Source organism: Sprattus sprattus (assembly GCF_963457725.1).
Source record: "Sprattus sprattus genome assembly, chromosome: 5".
NCBI classification, from domain to species: Eukaryota; Metazoa; Chordata; class Actinopteri; order Clupeiformes; family Clupeidae; genus Sprattus; species Sprattus sprattus.
This window is the reverse complement of record NC_137924.1, coordinates 19,239,916-19,264,796: the sequence shown is the minus strand read 5'-3', so window position 1 is coordinate 19,264,796 and position 24,881 is coordinate 19,239,916. Positions and strand designations below refer to the sequence as shown.

At 42.9% G+C, this 24,881-nt stretch overlaps 1 protein-coding gene across 5 annotated transcripts in view; it reads right to left on the bottom strand.

Moving 5' to 3' along the window:
- LOC308365613 (titin-like) overlaps positions 1–24,881 on the bottom strand; it is a 139,944-nt gene that overhangs the window by 26,009 nt on the left and 89,054 nt on the right. For all 5 annotated transcript variants that reach the window (XM_080839089.1, XM_080839090.1, XM_080839091.1 and 2 more), the window contains 18 exons: positions 24,505–24,780; positions 24,036–24,335; positions 23,645–23,947; positions 23,234–23,533; positions 22,858–23,145; positions 22,441–22,743; positions 22,030–22,332; positions 21,642–21,947; positions 21,258–21,545; positions 20,876–21,166; positions 20,479–20,766; positions 19,782–20,372; positions 19,583–19,687; positions 19,284–19,481; positions 18,887–19,183; positions 18,190–18,777; positions 17,804–18,106; positions 61–17,649 (listed from right to left, as the gene is read on the bottom strand). In XM_080839089.1, coding sequence (XP_080695215.1) covers positions 61–17,649; positions 17,804–18,106; positions 18,190–18,777; positions 18,887–19,183; positions 19,284–19,481; positions 19,583–19,687; positions 19,782–20,372; positions 20,479–20,766; positions 20,876–21,166; positions 21,258–21,545; positions 21,642–21,947; positions 22,030–22,332; positions 22,441–22,743; positions 22,858–23,145; positions 23,234–23,533; positions 23,645–23,947; positions 24,036–24,335; positions 24,505–24,780 — 22,917 coding nt within the window. The remainder of the gene's footprint in view (positions 1–60; positions 17,650–17,803; positions 18,107–18,189; positions 18,778–18,886; positions 19,184–19,283; positions 19,482–19,582; positions 19,688–19,781; positions 20,373–20,478; positions 20,767–20,875; positions 21,167–21,257; positions 21,546–21,641; positions 21,948–22,029; positions 22,333–22,440; positions 22,744–22,857; positions 23,146–23,233; positions 23,534–23,644; positions 23,948–24,035; positions 24,336–24,504; positions 24,781–24,881) is intronic.

Below are 24,881 nucleotides of genomic sequence, written 5' to 3'. Positions count from 1 at the left end.
ACATATATAATTGTTTTGCTGGTCAACATTACAAAAAAGAACAATAATAAAAACACTTACCAAGCTGATCCTTCACGACAACAGGAATGATCATTTCCTTAGGGTCACTAAGTCCAGCATGATTTTCTGCCATAACTCTGAAGAGGTATTCAGCATTTTCTCTCAAGCCTTTAACAATGTGCATGTTTGTCTTCACTGTTGCACACTTCACCCATTTAGTTTGTCCTTTTTCAACTGCTTCAACAAGGTAGCTTGTCACCCTGCTACCGCCATCATATTGTGGTCTTGACCAGGCCAGGGAGATGCTGTCCTTTGTCACACTTGTCACACCCAACCTCGCTGGTGCACTTGGTTTTTCAGTGATCTTAGTTGCATCTTTCTTTTCTCCAGGAACACCCAAGCCATATTCATTCTCTCCGATGACTCTGAAGTAATAAAAGGCACCCTCTTGCAAGTTATCCATTTTGTAGGACATCTCATGGCAACTGCTAGTTACGCAGACCCATGCCTTTTTGCTTGATTCACGTTTTTCAACATGGTATGCCTTCACAGGGTCACCTCCATCATTTTCTGGTGCTTCCCATGTAATTGTAGCAGATTCCTTTGTTACATCCTTTGCCTTGACGTTCATTGGTGGTCCAGGAGAGTCATGGACTTTGACAATCATAGGCAATGACGCAGTTCCAATTCCATTATCTATTGTAACAACGTACTGTCCAGAGTCATTTCTTGTTGCATTTTCAACAGTGAGGGAGCTATTAGTGGCAGTGCTGTCTTCACTAGCTCTGACCTTGAGGTCTACGCCCTCCTTGGCCCAAGTGGCTGATGGTGAAGGTCTTCCCTTAAATGGTGCAGTCAGAGTAAATGAATGGCCATGTGTGACAATTAGTGTCTTGCGCATATCTATGTCAACATCAAATACAGGCTCCTCCACTCTGTCTTTGGCTGCTTCAGGCTCAGAGGGTGGAGAGGGGTCACTTTCACCAACTTTGTTTATTGCTTTGACAGCAAACTCATATTCTACATCAGTTGTAAGACCTGAGATTGTAAACTCAGTATTCTTTGTCAATGGAATAGCCACTGTCCATTCCTCATCCTCTGTCTTCTTGTATTCAACACAATATCCAAGGACTGGGGCTCCACCATCATCCAGTGGCTTGTGCCAGGCAATAGAGATAGAGGTCTTGGTTGAATCGACAATCTTTGGTTTGGTTGGTGCTTCTGGTATGTCTGATTCATCTTCTGCTATAGTTGGTGCAGACTGGTCACTAGGAGGACCTGCACCAGCTGCATTTTCAGCATAAACACGGAATTCATATTCACCACCTTTACGAAGTTTTGACACAACTGCTGTCAGATCCTGGATAAGTTTTCTGTTAACACGGACCCAACGCTTGCCTGATTTCTCATGCCTTTCAATTACATATCCAGTTATTTCCCTGCCTCCATCACTTTCAGGTTTTGCCCAGGTGAGTGTCATCTCTCCACTTGATATTTCTGTGATTTCAACACTTGATGGTGCACTTGGAATTGTGAATGGATCACAGACTTTGATGGGCTCAGAAATAAGTGCTTCACCACGTCCATATTTGTTTACAGCGATAACTCTAAACATGTACTCATTGTCCTCAAGAAGGCTTGTGACCTTGTAATAAGTCTTGTTAACCTCGCCATCCACCTGAGTCCATGCAAGTCGGCTTGTTTCTCGTCTCTCCACTACATAGTGTGTGATATCTGCTCCACCCATTTCTTGAGGAGGTCCCCATCCCAATGTGCATTCTTCTGCAGTGATGCCAGAGATTTCAAGTGGCCCAGCTGATGGGCCTGGTTTGTCAAGGATTGAGCAGTTTACAGGCATGGTAACTGTTCCACCAATATTTTGCAGTGTGAGGACATACTGACCAGAATCACTTCTTGCACAGTCCTTCACTATTATGGATGTGGTGGTGTCTGTAGAAAGAATTTGAATTCTGGCCCTGGGCTCAATAGTTTGACCATCTTTTGTCCATGATGCCACGGGAAGAGGACGGCCAGCAATATCAGCATTGATTTTCATAGTCTCACCTGCCTTTACAGCCACAACATCCCTGAACTTCACATCCATCATTATGCGTGGTGGCTCCACATCATCCTTTACTGTGATGGAGCCTGTATTATAGGATGGCTCACTGAAGCAACCAGCTGCATTCTTTGCAATAACGCGGAAGTCATATTGTTGATCTGTTGTGAGCCCGGTAACATCATAGTATGTTTCTGGCACATTGGTGAAATTGCATCGAATCCAGCGGCCATCAGGAAGATCCTTACGTTCAATGGTGTATCCAAGAACCTTGGCTCCACCATCATACTCAGGCTTTGTCCAGGAGAGGGAGACGGATGTTCTTGTGATGCACGTAACTGTGGGCTGACTAGGAGGATCACATGGATCTCTTGCAGCTACAGGCTCACAGACTTTGCTCACCTTTCCGATTCCAGCAATATTTTCAGCATAGACACGGTACTCATAGAGCATGCCCGCCTCAATACCAGCGACTTTGTATTCTGTATCTTTGATAAGGCTTCTGTTCATTTTTGTCCACATAATGCTGGTGCGTTCCTTACGCTCCAGATGATATCCAAGTACAGTGCTGCCACCATCATTGACTGGCTCATTCCAGATGACAATCATGTAAGCCTTGGTTGCATGTGAGACCTTGGGTGTAGAGGGAGGTCCAGGTTGCTTGCACATGTATTGTGCAATGATTGCTGGAGAATCTTTGCCGGGACTCTTTCCATAACGATTGACAGCATAGATCCTAAACTGGTACTCAGAACCATGAGTTAAGCGACCGGCTTTGATAGACTGTCGAGCCACATTAGTGGAAACCATCTGCCATACTTGTGTGTTGGTGTCTCTCTTCTCGACAATATAGTTACTGATAGAACATCCACCATCATATTCTGGTGGGCTCCATGACAGAGTAATGCTATCAGAAGTGACAGCATCACATTTCACAGAAGTAGGTGCCCCTGGTTTATCCAGAACAACAATGTTAATACCAAACGTTTTAGTGGCTGCTGTATTTGCAATAGTGACTTCATATTTTCCTACATGCTCAATGGAAGCTTCTTTGATGACAATCTTAGTTGATGTCTTAGTGTTCAGAATTGTGGTTGAGTTTGATTGTTTGAGAGGAAGTTTGTCTTTCTTCCATGACACAACAGGTTTAGGTCTGCCTCTGATTGGAATTTCAACTGTGAGATCTTTTCCAGCCCTTACACTGTGAGTGTTGAAGAGCATGCTGACAGAGGGTTCAATCTCAATGTCTTTTGCAACAACTGGAACACCAAGCTCTTTTGGCTCGCTCTTGCCCTTTTCGTTCATAGCAATAACTCTAAATGAATATGTTTCATTTGGTGACAGGTTTGGCACAGTTCCTTCCAAGACTTTGACTGTACTGACCGCACCCCATTTATCACCGCCCTTGGGCAACATCTCTATATTGTAGAACATGATCTTGCTACCTCCATCATGTGCAGGCTTGCTCCATGTGAGAGTTGCACTGGTTTTGGTGACATCAACAAGGTTGACTTTTCCTGGAGGCATGGGCACTTGGGCAACCTTTACTGGATTTTTAGTTGCTGCCATCACACCCATACCATACTCATTCAGAGCACAAACCCTGAAGTAGAAAATACCACCCTCTTGTAGTTCATCAATTTTGAACGAAGTCTGGGTACAGTTGTTTGTGACGGCTGTGAAGGCTTTCCTTGTGGATTCTCTCTTCTCTACAATGTAGGTAGTTATTTTGGCGCCACCATCTGTCAGAGGAGGCTCCCAGTAAAGAGTTACAGAGTCTTTCTTGACATCCTTCACTTCAAACTTCTGAGGAGCACTTGGTGTGTCCAACACCCTCACATTAACGAAGGCGGATTTAGTGCCACTGTCATTCTCAAGGTTCAAAACATATTTGCCACTGTCAAATCTGTTGACATTGTCAATAACAAGCATTGTGTATGAACTTGTGGTTTCAATCTGTGCACGCTCGGTTAAGGTTGCCTCTGCCTTTTCCCATTGAACAGAAGGCTCAGGTTTACCTCTTATAGCTACAAATAAGCGCAGCGATCCACCAGCACGGACAGAGACAACCTTTCTGAGGTCAGCATCTAATTCAATCTCTGGTGCCTCAACTCTTTCCGCAGCAATGACCGGGGCATGGAACTCAGCAGCCTCTCCAACTCCTTCAGAATTAAAGGCACTCACACAGAACTCATATTCCCCATTTTCCTTCAGATTTTCCACCACGAAGCTTGTTGTTTGAATACCAGCTGGAGGTGTGCATGTGGTCCATTCTTTTTCTTTTTCTTCTTCTCCTACTCCTTCTCCTTCTTCTTCTTCTTCTTCTTCTTCTTCTTCTCCTTCTTCTTCAGCAGTATATTCTCTCATCTCAACGATGTAGCCTTTGATGTATGCACCACCATCAGTGGCAGGCTTAGCCCAGGAGAGGGACACCGTTGATTTTGTGTGATCTAGAACTCTGGGATGCTGTGGTTCACTGGGTGGTGTAGTGTCATTAATGGATCTGTAAAAGTGTGACAGATCACTAACTTCTCCCACACCAGCTTCATTTTCAGCAGCAACACGGAACTCATAGAAGTGACCTTCTTGAAGGCCTGTCACTCTGAAGAAAACATCTGTAAACTTCTTTCGGTTGCATTTAGTCCATCTCACTCCATCTTTGTCACGTTTTTCAACATGATAAGAGCTAATTTCTGCTCCCCCATCTGATTCTGGCGCAGTCCACATAAGCAGCAAAGAGTCCTTTGTAATTTCACTTGCCTCGGGCGCAGAGGGTGCACTGGGTGGTATATAAGGATTACGTGCAACAATTGGATCAGAAACAAGAGGCTCACCAACGCCATATTTGTTGACACCCATAACTCTAAAGATATATTCATCATCTGGCAGAAGTTTGGTCACTGCGAAGCTGGTACCTTCAACCTTTGTTTCAACCATGCTCCAAGACAGTCTGCTGGTTTCTCTCTTTTCAAGAATATAATGAGAAATTTTTGCTCCACCATCGAGAGCAGGCTCTGCCCAGAAAAGTTTGCATGAGTCAGACATTACTCCAGTAACACGCAATGGCCCAGTAGCTGGCCCTGGTTTATCAAGAATCTTTACATCAATTGGTATTACTTTTGTTCCACCAGTGTTGGTAAGACAGAGGTCATAGTGCCCACCATCTAATTTGGTGCAGTCCTTGATTGTTATGGATGATGATTTCTGTGTATTTTTCCTTTCAATTCTGAGGGCCCTTTCGATTTCCTTCCCTTCCTTCAGCCATGTAACAGTAGGTAGTGGTTTACCATGGATATCTGCATCAAGTACCAAATTTTCTCCAGCATTGACAACAATGACATCCTTGTATTTTGGATCCATTGAGACAGTTGGAGGCTCAATTTCATCTGTAGCTGTGATTGAACCAGTGCTGTCAGATGGCCCACTGAAAATACCAGCTGCATTCCTTGCAATTACTCTGAATTCATACTGCTGGTCCTCAGTTAACCCTGTGAGTGCAAATTCAGTCTCAATGATATTAGTGAAGTTAACTCTCATCCAGTGACCTTCTGGCAAATCTCTCTTTTCCACAATATATCCGGTAACTTTGCTGCCACCATCATACTCTGGCTTTGTCCACTGAATGGTTATTTGGTTCTTTGAAATAGCACTGGCTTCAGGGGTACCTGGTGGATCACAGGGGTCAAGAGCAACAAAGCTCTCTGACACTTTGCTTGATCTGCCGATACCAATAATATTTTCTGCAAACACTCTATATTCATAACCAGCACCCTCCTCTAGATTGGAAATCTTGAACAGAGTATCTTTAATGAGTATCTTGTTGAGTTTATTCCACATGATGCTGCTTCTTTCTTTGTTCTCAAGATGGTAACCAATGACTTGACTTCCACCATCATTGACTGGCTCATTCCATTCAATGATCATTTGATCTTTCGTGGCAGCTTTGATATAGGGAGTACCAGGTGGTCCAGGGACTTTGTAAGGATATTGTATCACAATTGCTTTAGAGTCTAAAGGAGCTCCTTTTCCATATCTGTTTTCAGCACTAATCCTGAACTGATACTCAGCACCCTTCTTTAGTTTGGATACTTTCATGCTGGTTCTTGCCATATTGTTTGAAACACCTTGCCAAACGTTTGTAGTTGTGTCCCGCTTCTCAATAATGTAATGCTTGATCTGACAGCCGCCTGTATACTCAGGGGGCTCCCATGAGATATTGATAGAGCTATTAGTCACATCAGATACTTTAAGTGGTCCTGTTGGAGATCCAGGCTTGTCGAGAATTATGAGTCCAATTACCTCTGTTGTTGTGCCAGCTGCATTAGTGGCTGTGACTGCATACTTTCCTAAATCATCTTTACCAGCCTCAGTTATCTGGAGGGTAGTTGATGTTTGTGTATTGGCAATACTGATTTTGCTAGATATTTTGACACCTTGTCCATCCTTTTTCCAGGTAACTAGCGGTTTAGGGCGTCCAAATACTGGGATCTCCAGTTTAAAGTCTTTACCAGATTTCACACTGTATGTGCTGAACATGACCTTCAGGCTTGGCTCAATAGTCATGTCACTGGCAATCACTGGTGCAGCCAGAGGTGTTGGTTCACCCTTTCCCTTTTCATTGTATGCCAAAACTCTGAACAGATACTCTTGACCTGATGTTAGTCCTTTGACAGTTGCTTCACAAGTCGCAACAGATGTTGCAACACCCCATTTATCTGTTCCTTTTTGTTGCATTTCAATGATGTATCCAACAATTCTGCTACCACCATCATGTTCTGGTTTGTCCCATGCCAGAGAGGCGCTAACTTTTGTAACATCAGTCAGGAGGACCTTCCCAACTGGCAGTGGAACTTCAGAGGCCTTCGAAGCATTCTTTGTCTCAACGGGTAAACCAATACCATATTCATTTTCAGCCATAACTCTGAAGTAATACATGGCACCCTCTGCAAGATTTTCAACTTTGAAGGATGTTTTGGTGCATTTCGCTGTGACACCTGCATAAGCTTTACGGGTAGATTCACGCTTTTCAATCACATAGTGCTTGATCCTTGCACCACCATCAACCAGTGGAGGCTCCCACACCAGTACCACAGAGTCTTTCTTAATTTCTGTGACTTTAAGGGTCTGAGGAGCACTTGGTGTGTCCAGAACCTTTACTGTCACAAATTCAGATGCAGTGCCACTTTTACTTTCAAGTGTAAGAGTGTATTTTCCAGAGTCTCTTCTGTCGCAGGAATCAATTGAAAGTTGGGCGTGGTGCAGACCTTTCTCTATCACTGCCCGCTCAGTCAGCTCTGCTTCATCTTTAGTCCACTTCATCTCTGGAGCAGGCTTTCCCTTGAATGGCACATTAATTCTTACAGATCCACCGGCACGGACAATAATTCCTTTCATCAGTTCAGAATCAAGCTGAATTTCAGGAGCTTCAAGTTTTTCTTCAGGTATGACAGTTCCAGGAACTTCAGCTGGTTCACCAACACCCAGTTTGTTGATTGCACATACTCTGACCTTATATTCTTGTTGGTCAGCAAGCTTGGTGATTTCAAACTTGTTGACTCTTAATCCAGTTGCTGGTGTACACATTGTCCATTCCTCCTCCTCAGCTTTACACATCTCAACAATAAAGCCCTGAATTGCAGCTCCACCATCGGTGAGAGGCTTTCCCCATGCAACAGTAACAGAGCTGCTTGTTGTGTCAATAACGTGTGCATGTGTTGGTGGGCCAGGTTTATACTTTGGATCAGAAGCCTTGTAGAATGAAGTTGGTAAACTTGGCTCCCCAACTCCAGCTGTATTTTCGGCAGACAATCTAAATTCATACTCATGGTCCTCTGTGAGCCCTGTAATACGGAAGCACAAGTCTGTTACCTTTCGTCTGTTACACTTTGTCCATTTGACTCCTGCTCGGTCTTTCTTCTCAATGACGTAGCTGGTAATTTCACTTCCACCATCGTAATCTGGAGCAGTCCAGGAAATAGTCATGGAATCCCTTGCAATGTTGGTTACATCCACAATATGAGGTGTACCAGGGGGTAAAAATGGATCTTTCATGATCACAGGTGCTGAATCAAGTGGCTCACCGGTACCGTAACTGTTGACTGCCTTGACACGGAAGGTGTACTCGTTGCCCTCAAGAAGCTTGGTTACTTTGTATACAGTTGTAGTACAATCACTTGAAACAATTGTCCAAGCAAGGCGGCTGGTTTCTCGTCTCTCAATTACATAATGAGTTATTGGGTTCCCACCATCATGAATTGGTGCCTTCCATGATAGAGTGCATCTATCAGATGCAACACCAGCGGTATGAAGAGGTCCTTCACAGGGACCTGGTTTGTCCAGTACCCTCACATGGAATGGAATAGTCTGAGAGCCAGCCACATTTGTCAGCTGGAGTATGTACTTTCCACCATCCTGTTTGACAGAATCTTTCACAATAAGGACTGCAGTAGTTTCAGTGTTCTTAATATCACATCTTATGGTGTTTTCCATTGGTTTATCTCCTCTGATCCACTGAATTGTAGGTGGTGGCTTTCCATACACATCAGCATCAAGTTTAAATGTTTCTCCAGCATCAACCACAATATCTGCAGTAAACTGTGGGTCAATTGAGAATTTCGGTGGTTCAACCTCATCCAGGGCAGTGATAGGTCCACTGTTGTAGGATGGCTTGCTGAATGTACCAACTGCATTCTTTGCTATCACTCTGAAGTCATATTTTTCTCCCTCAGTTAGACCGGTTATAACAAAGTTGGTTTCAATGACATTTGTGAAATTAACTTTCATCCAGCGTCCCTCTGGAAGGTCTCGCTTCTCAACAATGTAACCAGTTATCACACTTCCTCCATCATACTCAGGCTTTGTCCATTGGATTGTTATGGAATTCTTGGAAATCTGGACTGGCTCTGGGATGCCTGGTGGATCACACTGATCACGTGCCACATATCCCTCAGAGAGTTTGCTGCATCTTCCAATGCCAACAATGTTTTCAGCACATACTCTGAACTCATATTCAACAGCTTCCTCCAGTGGACCAGTTTTAAACTTAGTGTCGTGAATGAGTGTCTTGTTGACTTTGGTCCAGAGAATACTGTTTCTCTCTTTACGTTCCAGATGATAACCAATAACATTGCTGCCTCCATCTGCAACAGGTATATTCCATTCTACGACCATATGATCCTTTGATAGAGTTGAAACAAATGGAGTACCTGGGGGACCTGGTTCTCTGTAAGGATACTGAGCTACCACTGCTTTTGATTCTAATGCATAGCTCTTACCATAGCGATTCTGAGCAATAATTCTAAACTGATACTCGGCTCCAGTTTTCAGTCTTGGTACTTTAAGGGATGTTCTTGCCACTGAGTTTGCAACATTTTCATATGCGTTGGAGGTTGTCTCTCTCTTTTGCACAATGTAGTTTGAAACACAGCAGCCCCCCTTGAACTTTGGTGGATCCCAAGAAATTGTAATACTTTGTGTTGTTACTTCATCAAACCTAACAGGTCCTGATGGTGGACCAGGTTTATCCAAAGCGATGATTTCAATAGCTGTGTCTTTTTTGCCTTCAGAATTAGAGACATTAATGCTGTACATGCCACCATCGTCTCTTGCTGCCTCTGTGATGCTAAGTGTTGTGCAGTTCACTGTGTTGACAATGTTCACTCTTGAAGTTAATTTTAAAGCCTCTCCATCCTTTTTCCAAGCTACTCTTGGTTTAGGACGCCCATAAATGGGAATATCAACAGAGAAATCTTTGCCAACCAGAACGCTGTAGCTGTTAAATGCAGGTTTAATATCTGGTTCAAAAACAAGGTCCTTTGCTTGAATAGGAACAGCAAGGGTTCTTGGGTCACCCTTTCCCTTTTCATTAACGGCCAAAACTCTAAAGAGGTATTCCTCTCCTGGGTTGAGATTTTTGATAGTAGCCTCCAAGAGCTTGACATTTGCACAGTTGGACCACTTGTCATTGCCTTTAACATTCATTTCAACAAGGTACTGACTGATTCTGCTGCCACCATCATGCACTGGTCTCTCCCAAGCAAGAGAGACAGTTGTCTTTGTCACATCAACAACGTTCAGTTTACCAGGAATTTGAGGAACTTCTGAAACCTTCAGTGGATCGTGAGTTTCTACAGGTAAACCAATGCCATGGTCATTTTCAGCAAGAACTCTGAAGTAGTAACAGCATCCTTCTTGGAGAGGTTCAATTTTCAATTCCACCTTATGGCAGTTTGTTGTAACAGCCGAGTATGTTTTTCGTGTGCTTTCACGCTTCTCAATGATGTAGTTCTTAATTTTTGCTCCACCATCCAAAAGTGGGGGCTCCCATGAGAGAGTTATAGATTCTTTTGTGATTTCCTTGACCTTCAAAGTGACTGGTGCACTGGGTGTATCCAGTACTCTTACAATAATAATGGCAGAGTTTGTGCCAGAGGAATTTTCAGCTGTAACACTGTACCTTCCAGTATCAGATCTGTTGACTTTGTCAATTACAAGGGAAGTGTAAGTGCTTGTAACCTCCACCTGAGCGGTTTCTTTCAGTGGGCCTTCATCTTTCTCCCATGTTACAGTGGGCGAAGGTCGTCCTTTGATCGGAATGAACAATCTGAGAGATGTACCAGCTTTGATGCTCATGATCGTACGGTACTCTGGATCGATGTCAAGATCTGGTTCTTCTGTCTTGTCTTTTGGTACTATTGCTCTACGTATATCTCCATGCTCACCAACTCCTACCTTATTAATTGCACAAACTCTAAATTTGTATGCTTGATTTTCTTTTAGATTTTCAACAGTAAATCGGTTGCACTTGACACCAGTTGGTGGAGTGCACATAGTCCATTCTACTGGTTTCTCCTCTGGTTTCTCCTCTGGTTTCTCCTCTGGTTCCTCTTCTGATTCCTCTCCTGATTCCTCTTCAGACAGTTCTTCAGTTTCCTCAGGTTCTTCTGTGGCTTCACAGGATTCAACAATGTAACTTTCAATTTCACAACCACCATCATAGATAGGTTTGCCCCATGCAAGATTGACAGAGGTTTTGGTCGTATCAGTAACTTTAGGATTACTTGGAGGACCAGGTTTGAAAATAGGGTCCAAAGCCTTGTAAAACACAGAAGGAGAGCTTGGATCACCAACACCAACAGCATTTTCAGCAGCAACTCTAAATTCATAGCTGTGACTTTCAAGAAGTCCTTTGACTATGAAGGTTAAGTCTGTGACAGTTGTCCGGTTGCATCTAGTCCATCTAACTCCTTCCTTGTCATGTTTCTCAATTACATATCCTGTTACAGGACTACCACCATCATTAGCTGGTGCTTCCCAGGTTACCACCATAGAAGCCTTCTTGACATTAGAAATTTCAACTCCCTTTGGTGCATCAGGTGTCAAATATGGATCTTTGATGATTACAGCATCTGAATGAAGAGGTCCGCTAACACCAAATTTGTTAACTGACATCACTCTGAAAATGTACTCATTTCCTTCTAGTAGTTTTGGAATTTTTAGGTAAGTGCTTTGTGCTTTAGGCTCAACAACGGTCCAGATAAGTCTACTTGTCTCTCTTCTCTCTACAATGTAATGACAGATTGCACTGCCACCATCCTGTAGTGGTGCTTTCCAAGAGAGGCAACACTGCTCACATGTGATACTTGAGACAGTAATGGGACCATGAGGTGGATCAGGTTTGTCCAGCACAGACACGTTCACATGAACTGATTTTTCACCACCAGGATTTCTGATTAAGAGAGTATACTGGCCTCCATCAGCAAGCTTAGCTTCTTTTACAATTATACATGCTTTAGTTTCTGTGTTTTTGATTTCCCGATGTATGGTATTTCCAAGTTCAACTTCTCCCTTCATCCAGTGAATTGAAGGTGATGGTTTACCGTGGACATCTGCGTCAATCTTGAAGGAATCGCCTGCATTTATAACAAGTGGCTGGGTGTATTCTGGGTCTATGCTCATACGTGGTGGCTCAATTTCATCTGTTGCTGTGATGGGTCCAGTGCTATATGAAGGAGGACTGAAAACTCCAGCAGCATTTCTTGCAATAACACGGAACTCATATTGCTGATCCTCCACTAGCCCAGTGGCAACATATTCAGTTTCAATGATATTGGTAAAGTTAGATTTCTGCCAGCGTCCTTCTGGCAACTCCTTCTTCTCAACAATGTAGCCAGTGACTTTGCTGCCACCATCATATTCTGGTTTAGTCCAAGCTATTTTTACAGAGTCCTTTGTGATTTTAACTGCCTCAGGATCACCAGGAGGATCGCATGGGTCTCTGGCAATATTGCCCTCTGATAGCTTGCTAACCTTTCCAATGCCAACAATGTTCTCTGCATACACTCTAAACTCATACTCCTGACCCTCCTCAAGGCCAGTTGTCTTGAATAGTGTGTCTTTGATAATAGACTTGTTGAGCTTCAGCCAAAGGATACTATTTCTTTCCTTTCTTTCAAGGTGATATCCTAAAACAGTACTGCCTCCATCATTGACAGGCTCATTCCAAATAACAACCATGCCATCTCTGGATGCTTCTTGAACAGATGGGGTACCAGGAGGTCCTGGAAGTTTAAATGGATACTGAGCAACAACACATTCTGAGAGCAGTGCAAGGCTCTTTCCATACCTGTTTTCGGCAACTATTCTGAACTGGTATTCTGATCCTGTCTTTAATCTTAAAGCCTTGGTCTTTGTTCTTGCGAGGTTTGCTGATACAACTTGCCAATTATTTGAGCCTGTTTCTCTCTTCTCAACCAAATAGCAGTTGACAGTGCAACCACCCTCATAATCTGGTGGATTCCAGGACATAGTCACACTATCGGAAGTTACATCCTCTATTTTTACTGGACCAGATGGTGGGCCAGGTTTGTCAAGAACAACAACTCCAATATCTACTGTGGTCTCACCAGCAGTGTTTGTCAGTTTGATACTGTAACGGCCAACATCATCACGACAGGCTTCAGTAATTGATAGGTTCAACATTGTCTCAGTAGAGGAAAAGTTTACTCTGGTGGTTCGTTTCATGGGGAGTCCATCTTTAATCCATGAAATTGCTGCCTTTGGACGAGCAATATATGGCACATCAATAGTCAAGTCTTTTTCAGCAAGAACAGTGAATGTATTGAACTGCAATTTTGCAGAGGGAGTAATTACAAGTTCCTTTGTAATAACTGGTACACCAATAACACGAGGATCACTTGATCCCTTCTCGTTCTTTGCCGACACACGGAACATATATTCTTCACCTGCTGTAAGCCCAGAAATTACTGCCTCAGTCACTTGAACAATTGCGGCTGAGGCCCATTTCTCACTGCCTTTGCTCATCCCTTCAACAACGTAAGCACCCACTCTGCTCCCTCCATCATGCTCAGGTTTGTCCCATGACAGAGTAACACTGGTCTTTGTTACATCCACAAGTGTGATCTTTCCAGGTGGGAGTGGCTTTTCAGACACTTTAACTGATTCAGGAGTCTCAATTGGCAGACCAATTCCATACTCGTTTTCAGCCAAGACTCTGAAGTAGTAGTTACATCCCTCTTGTAAATTATCTACAGTCCATGTTGTCTTGTGGCAGTTAGCATTGACAGTGGCATATGCTTTCCTTGTTGCTTCACGCTTTTCTACTACATAATTCTTGATATTAGTGCCACCATCATTCAATGGAGGTTCCCATTCAACTGTCACAGATTCCTTGGTAACTTTGACAATCTTGAGTTTTTGTGGAGCTCCTGGTGTATCAAGAACTTTGACCTTCACTGTGGCTGTTTTCGACCCTGAGCTGTTTTCGACAGTCAAATTGTAGTTACCACTATCAAATCGGTTGACATTTCCAACCACTAAAGAGGTGTAAGATGAAGTACTTTCAATAGTGGCTCTGTCAAGAGGTTCATCATTGTCTCTTGTCCATGTAGCCTCAGGTGCTGGTCTTCCTTTAATGGGCACAAAGAGTCTGAGTGAGCAGCAGGCTCTAAGAGTGACAGTCTTACGAAGCTCAGCATCAAGATCGACCTCTGGTGGCAATAACCTGTCCTCTGCTTTAGGGGAGCCTGGGACAGATGCAGCTTCTCCAATACCTTCACTATTCATTGCAGAAATGTTAATCTTATACTCCTCATCCTCTTTAAGGTTTATTATTGTAAATAATGTCCCCTTTAATCCATCTTGGGGGGATACAATCGTCCATTCTTCTTGTTCTTCTTCTAGACTAGCAGGACATGTTTCGATAAGATATCCAGTTACTTCAGAACCACCATCATATACAGGTTTATTCCAAGCAATAGTAATAGACGACTTTGTTGTGTCCAAAATCCTTGGGTTTCCAGGGGGTCCGGGCTCATAAAGAGTGTCAGTAGCCTTAGAGAAGGGACTTGAGGAACTGGGTGGGCTATTGCCAGCTGCATTCACAGCAGAAACTCTGAACTCATATTCATGTCCAGAGACTAGTGCTGTAACCCTGAACTGTAACTCAGTGACAGGCCTCTTGTTGCATTTAACCCAGCGCAGACCAATTTTGTCTTTTCTCTCAATATTGTAGCTTGTTATTGGACTTCCACCATCACCCATCGGGGCACCCCAGAAAAGTACCATGGAGTCCTTAGTGATGGCTGATACCTCGGGAGTTTGTGGAGCATCAGGTGCAACATATGGGTTGTCTGCAATGACTGGAGCAGAGTCAAGATGTTCTCCAAGTCCATACTTGTTGACTGCCATGACCCTGAAAATGTACTCATTTCCTTTCAATAATTTGGTCACTTGGAGCTGGGTTTCCTTGAGGTCAGAAGCAGCATGTGTCCAGGCAAGTCTGCTGGACTCACGTTTCTCAACAACATAATGGTCAATATCAGCGCCTCCATCATCTTCTGGTGGAGTCCATGCAATTGTGCATTTGTCAGCTGTCATGTCTGAAACAACAAGGGGTCCTCCTGGTGGACCTGGCCTGTCCAGAACTTTAACTTTGAAAACATGCTTGGCAAAACCACCAACATTGGTTGCAGTCAAAACAAATTCACCACCATCTTTTCTCGTTGAATCTTTGCTTATCAGTGTTGTCGCAAGGTCAGACATTTTAATGTCCAACCTTGAGGTTCTTTCAACAACTTTGTCATCTTTAGTCCAAGTCATGGCTGGTAATGGCTGACCTGAAATATCAGCCCCTAGTTTAAAGTTATCTCCAGCTCTAACCAGAACAACATCCTTGAATATAGCATCAACCATAATCCTTGGTTCCTCAACATCATCTGTGCATACAATTGGATCTGTTGGATCAGAGGCTTCACTGACAGCCCCAGCTGAATTTCTTGCACATACACGGAATTCATAAGAGGCATCCTGTGTAAGTCCACTGGCAGTGAAGGATGTTTCAATGATATTTGTGAAGTTAGCCCTCATCCAGCGCCCAGCTGGTAGGTCTCTCTTTTCCACTGTGTATCCAGTTATCTTGAATCCACCATCATACTCTGGCTTTGTCCACTGAATTGTAATAACATTCTTTGATACATAGATTGGAACTGGCTGACCTGGTGGATCCACTGGGTCAAGAGCCAACATGGCTTCTGAGGGCTTTCCTGGTTTTCCAATGCCTGCCAAGTTTTCAGCCAACACACGGAATTCATATGCAATGCCATCTTCCAGTCCAGATGATTTAAACAAGTTTCCTTTAATTAGAGATTTGCTTATCTTGTTCCAAACAATACTACTCCTCTCCTTCCTTTCAACATGGTATCCAATCACTTCATTTCCTCCATCATTGACAGGCTCATTCCATCCGATTGTCATTGTGTCTTTGGTGAAGGCAACAACTTTGGGGGTTCCTGGTGGTCCAGGAGCCCTGAATGTATATGCTGCAACCACTGGACCTGATGTGATTGGAGGTCCTACACCATATCTGTTTTTAGCTTTGACTCGGAACTGGTATTCTACCCCTGTTTTTAAACGGGTAGCTTTGAATGTTGTTCTGATGATTTGTGAGGACAACTCTGTCCAAGTCTGGCTTGTTGTTTCCCTGATCTCCACAACATAATTGTTAATTGGTACTCCGCCATCATTTTCAGGTGTCTCCCAAGAAAAGTCAATAAAGGTGAGGGAGATTTTGTCCAACTTGATTGGTCCTTTTGGTGGTCCTGGGACATCCTGTACCTTGATTCCAAAGGTCTCAGTCACAGTGCCAAGTACGTTCTTTCCTGTAATGTTGTATAATCCAGTGTCACCTCTGATACATTCATTGACACTCAAGATTGTAGAGACATCAGTATTTTCAACATTTACTCTTTGTGTCATTTTTATTGCTTGACTATCCTTCTGCCATGAAACTGTAGGTTTTGGGCGTCCCGAGATTGGTATCTCAACCTTTATGTCAGTTCCAGCCCTGGCAATAACCAACTTCTGACAGATACCACGCAGGTCAAACTCTGGTCCAGAAGTCTGCTCCTTGATGACCACAGGCTTGCTTTCACGTGGTTCACTACGGCCAGATTTATTCGCTGCCATGACACGGAATACATATTCCTCATTTTCATTTAGATTTTTCACTGTGAAATCAAAGGTCTTCACTGTTGTCACATGGGACCACTGATCACCACCTTTCTTCTGAGCCTCAATAACATATCCTGTTACCCTGCTACCGCCATCATGCTTTGGTTTAGTCCATGTCAAAGTCGCAGAATTCTTGGTGACATTTGGGACTGTGACAGTTTGAGGAGGAGTTGGTGCCTCGGACGCTCTGATTGGATCAGTAGTCTCAACAGCTTCACCAATACCATATTCATTTTCGGCAAAAACTTTAAAGTAATATTCAGATCCCTCTGCCAGATCTGGAATTTTAACAAAGCATTCCTCGCAGTTTGTGATTATAGTGGTATATGCTTTACGTGTAGACTCTCGTCTCTGAACAATATAATTTGTGATCTTGGATCCTCCATCAATAAGAGGCATTTCCCACTGAAGGGTAATGCTCTCCTTGTCAATGCCTTTCAGCATAGGTTTCAAATTAATAGGAGGCCCTGGTGAGTCTAAGACCCTAACATTCACATAAGCCGTCTTCTCTCCGGTTGCATTTGCCAAGGTCAAGTCATATCTTCCAGCATCACGTCGATTGCACTCAGGGATAATCAGGAGAGTGTAAGACTCAGTGGCATCAATGGTGGCTCTGTTAACTGGTGCTTCCTCTTTTGTCCAAGTAACTGTAGGAGCTGGTCTTCCTTTTATTGGAACAAAAATGCGGATAGACCCTCCAGCCCTGACAACAAGTGTTCTTCTGAGATCGGCGTCAAGCTCTAGGTCTGGAAGCTCTGCCCGTTCAACAACTTCAATGAGTTCTTCAATTTGTGTAGGCTCTCCAACACCCACACTGTTCACTGCGCTCACTCTGAAGTGATATTTCACTCCAGTCTGCAGGTTTGGAACAACAAATTCTGTAATCCTCAGCACACCGTCTTTTGTGGCTTTAACCCATTCCTCTTGTCCCTCCATTCTATGGTCAACCATGTATCCAGTTACGTCACGGCCACCATCATCATGTGGTTTACCCCAGTGCAGTTCAGCAGTGGTTTTTGTCGTGTCAGTTACTCTTGGGTTAACAGGTGGACCTGGAACATCTGTTTGTAAAATAGAAGGTTTATGTGACAATTCATTAACTTGAATGAAAACATTGAACAATGAACATTCCCATATAAAAAACTAAGTTAACAATCCAGCTTAATTAAGCTACCACTTCTACTTATTCAGGAGAGAGAAAAAATAATAACTGACCTGCTTCACCCTTGGTCATAACAGGTACAGATGGTTCACTTGGCTCTCCAAAGCCTGCTTGATTCTCAGCCGTCACACGGAATTCATATTCAACATCCTCTGCAAGGCCTTGAATTTCAAAATGAAGGTCAGATATAGTCTTCTTTGCTGCCCTGATCCAACGCACACCTTTCTTTTCTTTCTTCTCTACAAGGTAGCCTGTTATGTCACTGCCACCATCATCGGCTGGCCTCTTCCATGTAATAGTTGCACTGGTTCCATTAACATTTTCAATTTCCGGCTTTAAGGGAGGACCAGGGGGACCTAGAAAGAATGTTTAACATTAGTATATTGTGACAGGTAAATATTACAGAGCTCTAATGGTTATGAGTATATGGCTAACTCACCAAATCTATCAACAATTTTGACAGCTTCAGAATGTGACGGATCTCCAGCACCAGTATGATTTACAGCTTTGACACGGAAGATGTATTCATTGCCTTGGACAAGTTTTGTAGCAACATAGTGGCAGTCAATGACTTGTTCAGCAAGAATGGTCCAGAGAAGGCGGCTTGTTTCCCTCTTTTCTAGAGTGTAATATTTAATTGCAGATCCACCTTCTTCTGTTGGTGGTGCCCAAGTTAAGGTGGCTTTTTCAGATGAAACTCCACTGGCTTCAATGGGTCCAGGAGCTCCTGGAACATCCAATACCTTCACCTTAACGTTTTCTTCTTTAATGCCGAATGGATTACTTGCAGAAATGGTATACTCTCCTGAGTCACTTCTGCTTGCATACTTGATGGAGAGAGTAGATGATGTTGGGGTCGACTCAATCTGGCATATATCCGATGGTTTAAACAATTTTCCTCCTTTAGACCAGTAAGAGGTTGGAGTAGGTTTGCCCAAGATACTTGTGGCAGTTATGACAATTGTGTCACCAGCCCTCACAGTAAGTCCCTCCATCACAGTAGAGTCAATAAGGATGGTTGGTGCAGCTATTAATTAAACAAAAAGTAACAATGTTACAATGGTGAAGTGAATAACAAAAACACAGCATTAATTCACAATAAAGTGTGGGATCAACTATATTAAATATATCATTACCATATTCATCTGAACAGACAATAGTGTCTGTTTGCTCAGACGGTGGGCTGAGTGCTCCAGCAGAGTTCTTGGCCCGGATTCTGAATTCATACTTGCATCCTTCCTGCAAGTCTTTGATAGTGTATGCAGTATCCACAACATTCATAGTATTGCCCTTCACCCAAATTTTGGAAGGCAGATCACGTCTCTCAACAATATATCCTGTGAGTCTGTGTCCACCATCATACTCAGGCTCAGTCCACTGAAGTGTTACTGTACTCCTAGTAATGCTGATAACATCAGGTTTACCGGGAGCATCTGAGAAACAAAAGTGTAATTAAGGGAAACAATTTAGTAATATTAATATAATTTAAATCAACCTCCCAAATCTAAAAACTGGCACGATGTTCTTACGTACCAATTGGATCCAAGGCAACCATGGGCTCAGTTGGTCCACTTGGTCGGCCAATACCAGCCAAATTAATTGCAATGACACGGAATTCATATTCCAGACCCTCAGTTAGACCTGTCGCTTGGAAATCTTTCATTTTCACATTAGTCTGGTTGGCCCTCTTCCACAACATGCTGTTTCTTTCCTTGAATTCAACATGGTAGCCTAAAATAATAAAAACATTGAAGAAAGTTACAGGCAAATAAAACATTACTTGACACATTTGCTACTTATAAAACACAATCAAATCTGATTAAAAAACATACCAGTGATTGGAGAGCCTCCAGTTTTTCTTGGATCGGACCAAACCAGGTAGGCACAATTGTGACGCATACTCATGATTTGCGGTGGAGGAGGTGCATCAGGTACATCTAGTGAAAAAAAACATGCCATATTAATTGTTTTCACATTTTATTAAGATATTAATACTGAACCATTACTTTAAAATATTTAAAAATCTCTTACTGAATGGATGCTTGGCCACCATGGGCTCAGACTTGAGACCTTCACCGACTCCATACTTGTTTTCTGCGCACACTCTAAAGATATATGTGGTTCCTTCGTGGAGTCCAGTCACTCTAAATGTAGGTTCTTCTACAGATGAAGCAACAGTGACCCACATGTTGGTGACAGAATCTCTCTTTTCTAGGATGTAGTTTGTGATTGGAGAGCCACCATCATCCTTGGGTGCACCCCATTTCAAAGTCACACCATCAGCTGTGACATCCTTGAGCTTAATAGGTGCGACTGGAAGCCCTGGTTTACCGACCACTCTGACAAAAATGGTTGACTCCTTGGTTCCAAAACTGTTTCTGAGAGTGATGGTGTATTTGGAGGCATCGCTCCTCTGGCAGTCACGAATCAGCAGAGTTGTATTCACTAGCGTGGATTCCATACACACTCTGCCGGTGTCAGTGAGATTTTCGTCCTCACCCTTGACCCATTTAACTGTTGGGATGGGTTTGCCAATGATTGGGATCTTCAAACGGACATTGCTTCCCTCCTTAGCAATGTAGCATAGGTTAGGCAGGTCACGCAAATCACAGCCCGGTGGAACTAAAACAGAGAAATGTGAGTCAAAAATGATGGACTCGGAATATACTGTGATCCATTGTATTATGCATATGAGTTGAAGGTAGATCATGATAATAAGAAATCTCACCAATAGTGTCCTTTGCCACCAGTTCGAGTTCCTTCTCTGGACCATCTCCTGTATCATTCATAGCCTTAACTCTGTACTTGTATTCTTTGCCCTCAATGAGGTCTTTGCCACTGTATTGCATGTTCTTCGAGCTCATAAGCTCCTTCCATTCTTCGTCATCATTGAGAACCTCAACGATGTATGCAATAATACGGCTGCCACCATCACTGATAGGCTTCTTCCAAGTAAGAGTGCATGAATCTTTGGTTACCAAGATGGGCTTGAAGTCCATGACTGGTCCAGGTTGTTCTGGAAAAATAATGATTGTTTTATCAATCTCTGCAGCAATTACTAACACTGTTATTTGAAGTGGAAACCAAACTGTTCATGGATGCAAATGCACATACAAATCACTCACCAGAGGCCTTCACAGCATCTGCAGTTTCACATGCCTCGCCAATGCCCAATTCGTTCACAGCCTTTACTCTGAAGCTATAAGATCTACCTGCCTCCAAACCATCAATTTTACATGATGTCTTTTCGCATTTGTCTGAAACCAAGGACCAGGCCTTTCTCTCAGCATCACGCTTTTCAATAATGTAACTTGTCACTGGACTTCCACCATTAATAAGAGGCTCGTCCCAAAATATGCGTGCCATCTCTTTTGTAGTCTCTTTAATCATAAGATTGGCCGGTGGTCCCGGGGTGTCTGAGAAAAAAAAAGGGAACGTCCATACAGTACAAGCCAAAACATTACAATTGTAAGAATAAGTTATACATCAAAAATCGAAGGAACTTACCGTGAACCTTAACAACTATTGTGTACATCTTCATTCCACTGAGGCTTTCAAGACTCAAAATATATTTGCCTGCATCATATCTGTTCACTTTTTCAACTAACACCGTGGTGTCAGACTCTGTTGACTTTATGACTATTCCTTGTCTGTCCTTAATGTTGGTGTTCATCTTGGCCCAGATTGCCTTAGGAGCAGGGTGACCCCTTATTGTTGCATGAAGTTTCATTGGAGATCCAGCCTGCAACACCAGTGTTTCTTTAAGCTCTGCATCAAGTGTACCTTCAGGAGCCACTGTAATCAAGACAAGGGCACAATAATTAGTAAAAGAAAATCTAAAATATACAGTTTAATATTGCAAATATTTCTGGAATCGTAGGTATTGCTTACCCAAAATATCTTTGGCAAAAGGTTTTTCTGGGACTTCACATGACTCACTGAAACCCACTTTGTTGACAGCTGACACGCGCAGTTGATACTGAGAGTTTGTCAAGAGTCCGGAAACAACGTAATGGGTGTCCTGAAGATTCTTCGGGACGTTGCATCTTATCCAGTCTTTCACATCTAATCTCTTAGACTCTACAAGATAGCCCAAGACTGGAGCGCCACCATCATTTGCTGGCTTTGTCCAGGACAGGCTGATTGTGCTGTGTGTGGTGTCTGTAACCACTGGTGAAACAGGAGGACCAGGAGGGACTGTGGTAAAGAAAAAACAAGTCAATGATGCATTCGAGTTTTGATATCTTAAAGCTAAATATTTTTTTGTATGGGTACTCACACATGGGTTCCAATGCTGAGACACCAACAGATGCTTCACTGGGTTTTCCTGGACCAGCCCTGTTCACAGCTATAACTCTGTACTCATATTCAATTCCTTCGGTGAGACCAGTAACCTCAAGGGTTCGCTCCATGAGTGGCTTCCTGTTAATTTTTGTCCAGTTCATGTCTTTGGTTTCTTTCTTCTCAACCATGAATCCAGTGATGGGAGACTTTCCATCATCTGAAGGTTCCTTCCAGCTTACAGTCATCTTCTCTTTTGTGACATTGGTAATTACTGGAGCGTCACAGGGTCCAGGAGCAGCTGTAATGATAGATGAATGAGTCAAACTCATGATTTTTTTTGATTTACATATAACTTTTTAACCATTTCTACTAACAGCAAAATCTGTATATAAAAATAATCACTTACTGTATGGATTCCTTGCAAAAACAGGATCTGAGAGGATGCCATCTCCAGCACCGAACCTGTTTTCAGCACGGACACGGAACTGATACTCACGTCCCTCAATCAGTCTTTCCACTGTGCATTCAGTGACCTCACCACTGATGCTGGCAGATACCTGGGCCCATTCAGCCCTGCTGGTTTCGCGTTTATCAACAATATAGTTACTTAAAGGTGCACCACCATCTGCAGTGGGTGGTTCCCAGCTCAACTTGATCTTTTCTGCTAACACCTCATCAAACTTGACAGAAACTGGTGGCCCAGGAACGTCTAAAGATCAAAACATTAATTTGTTACTGGAATCACAGCATATGCACAAATAACGTATGTGCCAAGATGTGCATTGACCTAAGTGTATATCTTGAAGACCATTGTTTCACTCACCCAAGACTTGAACTGTGATTTCCTCAGTCTTGGAACCACTTGCATTTTCAGCAAGAATGGTATACACTCCAGTTTGCTTTTTCGTCACAGAATTCATCTCCAAACCAAAAAGATGTCGCTTCTGTGTCAGCTTCAGATTTAGGTTTCCCTTCAAGACTTGTCCATCCTTACTCCATGTAACCTTTGGCATTGGTTTACCAAAGATTTCAGCCTCAAGACGGACATCTCTTCCAGCCTTAACAGGTCTCATCTTTTTAATCTGAATTTGGAGCTCTATTCTTGGAGGCACTACAATTGGAAAAATAACAAAATTATAAACATCTTGTAGATAACACTCTCTATGGCTGAACTAACCATACATTATTTTTGTCCTTACCATTTTCAGCAGAAATCAGGATGGGATCAGAGATCTCGGAAGGCCTGCTCATATTCACAGCTGTTTTTGCAATAACCCTGAACTGGTACTTGACATCTTCATCCAGTGCCTGAGCTTTGTACTCCTCTCTCGGTACGTTCTGGCTGCTTGTGTTGCAACGGATCCATGTGTCTCCAGGCAATTTCATGGCCTCAACATAATACCCAATGATCTTGCTTCCACCATCATTCTTTGGCCTGGTCCAGACCAGTGTAACGGTGTTCTTTGTCACATCAAGAGGCTCTGGTTTACCTGGTGTATCTGTAAATAACCAAATATAACATTCAGCTTGATAGTTTCCACTGTTCATACAATTTATAATACACAAACATTGTCAAACATTGTCAAAAAATATAAAAAATCTCCACCCACCAACGGCTGTTCTTGCAGTAACAAAGTCGGTCTTCTTGCTAGGTTTGCCTTGTCCAGCACGATTGATGGCAGAGACTCTAAAATTATATTCCAGACCTTCAATGAGGCCAGCACATGGATATTCTGTTGTGCGAACAGCAGAATCATTAGCCTTAACCCAAAGCAGGCTGTTCCTCTCTTTACGCTCAATGTAGAATCCAGTAATAGGGCTGCCACCATCACTCTCTGGCCTGTCCCAAGCCACAAACATACAGTCTTTGTTGACCTTGTTGATACGGCAGTTCAGAGGTTCACCAGGAACATCTAAAAAGACAAATAAGTATTATAGACAAAGCCTCTGTAAATAGTTCTAAGAGTAAAGATAAATCTTAGTTTTAAATAATGTCCTTACTGAAGGGGAACCTGGCAATCATTCTGTCAGATGTGATGGGATCTGAGATGCCAAAGCGATTCTCAGCACGAGCTCGGAACACATACTCCCTTCCAGGGATAAGCTTGCCAAGTCTGCAGCCCGTCTTGCCACAGGAAGACACCGCTGTGACCCAGTCACCTCTGCTAACATCACATTTCTCAACCACATAGTTTGTGATGTTGCTTCCACCATCCTCCAGTGGTGCATTCCAGGACAGTGTGCAGGCATCCGCATCAATGTCACTGACCTCAAATGGAGGCTCAGGTGGTCCAGGGATATCTGGAATATTCAAGGTAAAATTGTCAATTGGATTGCTGAGACATTCCTTTTAAATTGCACGTCCGCAAGATGATCGTAATGACTCATAATTCTTGCCTCACATTACACCCCTAACAATTATTTCAAACGGCACTTCTTTAGACATGACTGTACAACAATGGTTACTGACCTCTAATGACAATTTTGATGGATTCTTCCACTGTGGCACAGCTGTTTTCTGCAACAAGACTATATTGACCACTGTCGTTTCTTGAGACATCTTTGATAATGAGCACACAAAGGTTTTGAGATTTGTGCACCGCAAGGCGGCTGGATGAGACGACAGCATTCTCTCCATGTTTCCATTTGCATTCTGGTGCGGGCTTGCCAGAGACAACAGCTTCTACTCTTAGTTTAGCTCCTGCCTTTGCAGACATGGTGTCAGCCATGATAATCTTGGGTTCCACTAAAAAACAAAACATGTATTTAGATTTCAGCCATAGGGATTGTTTTCTAAAAGTAATTAAAAAATATTTATTTATATTTATTTTTCTAAAATGATATATA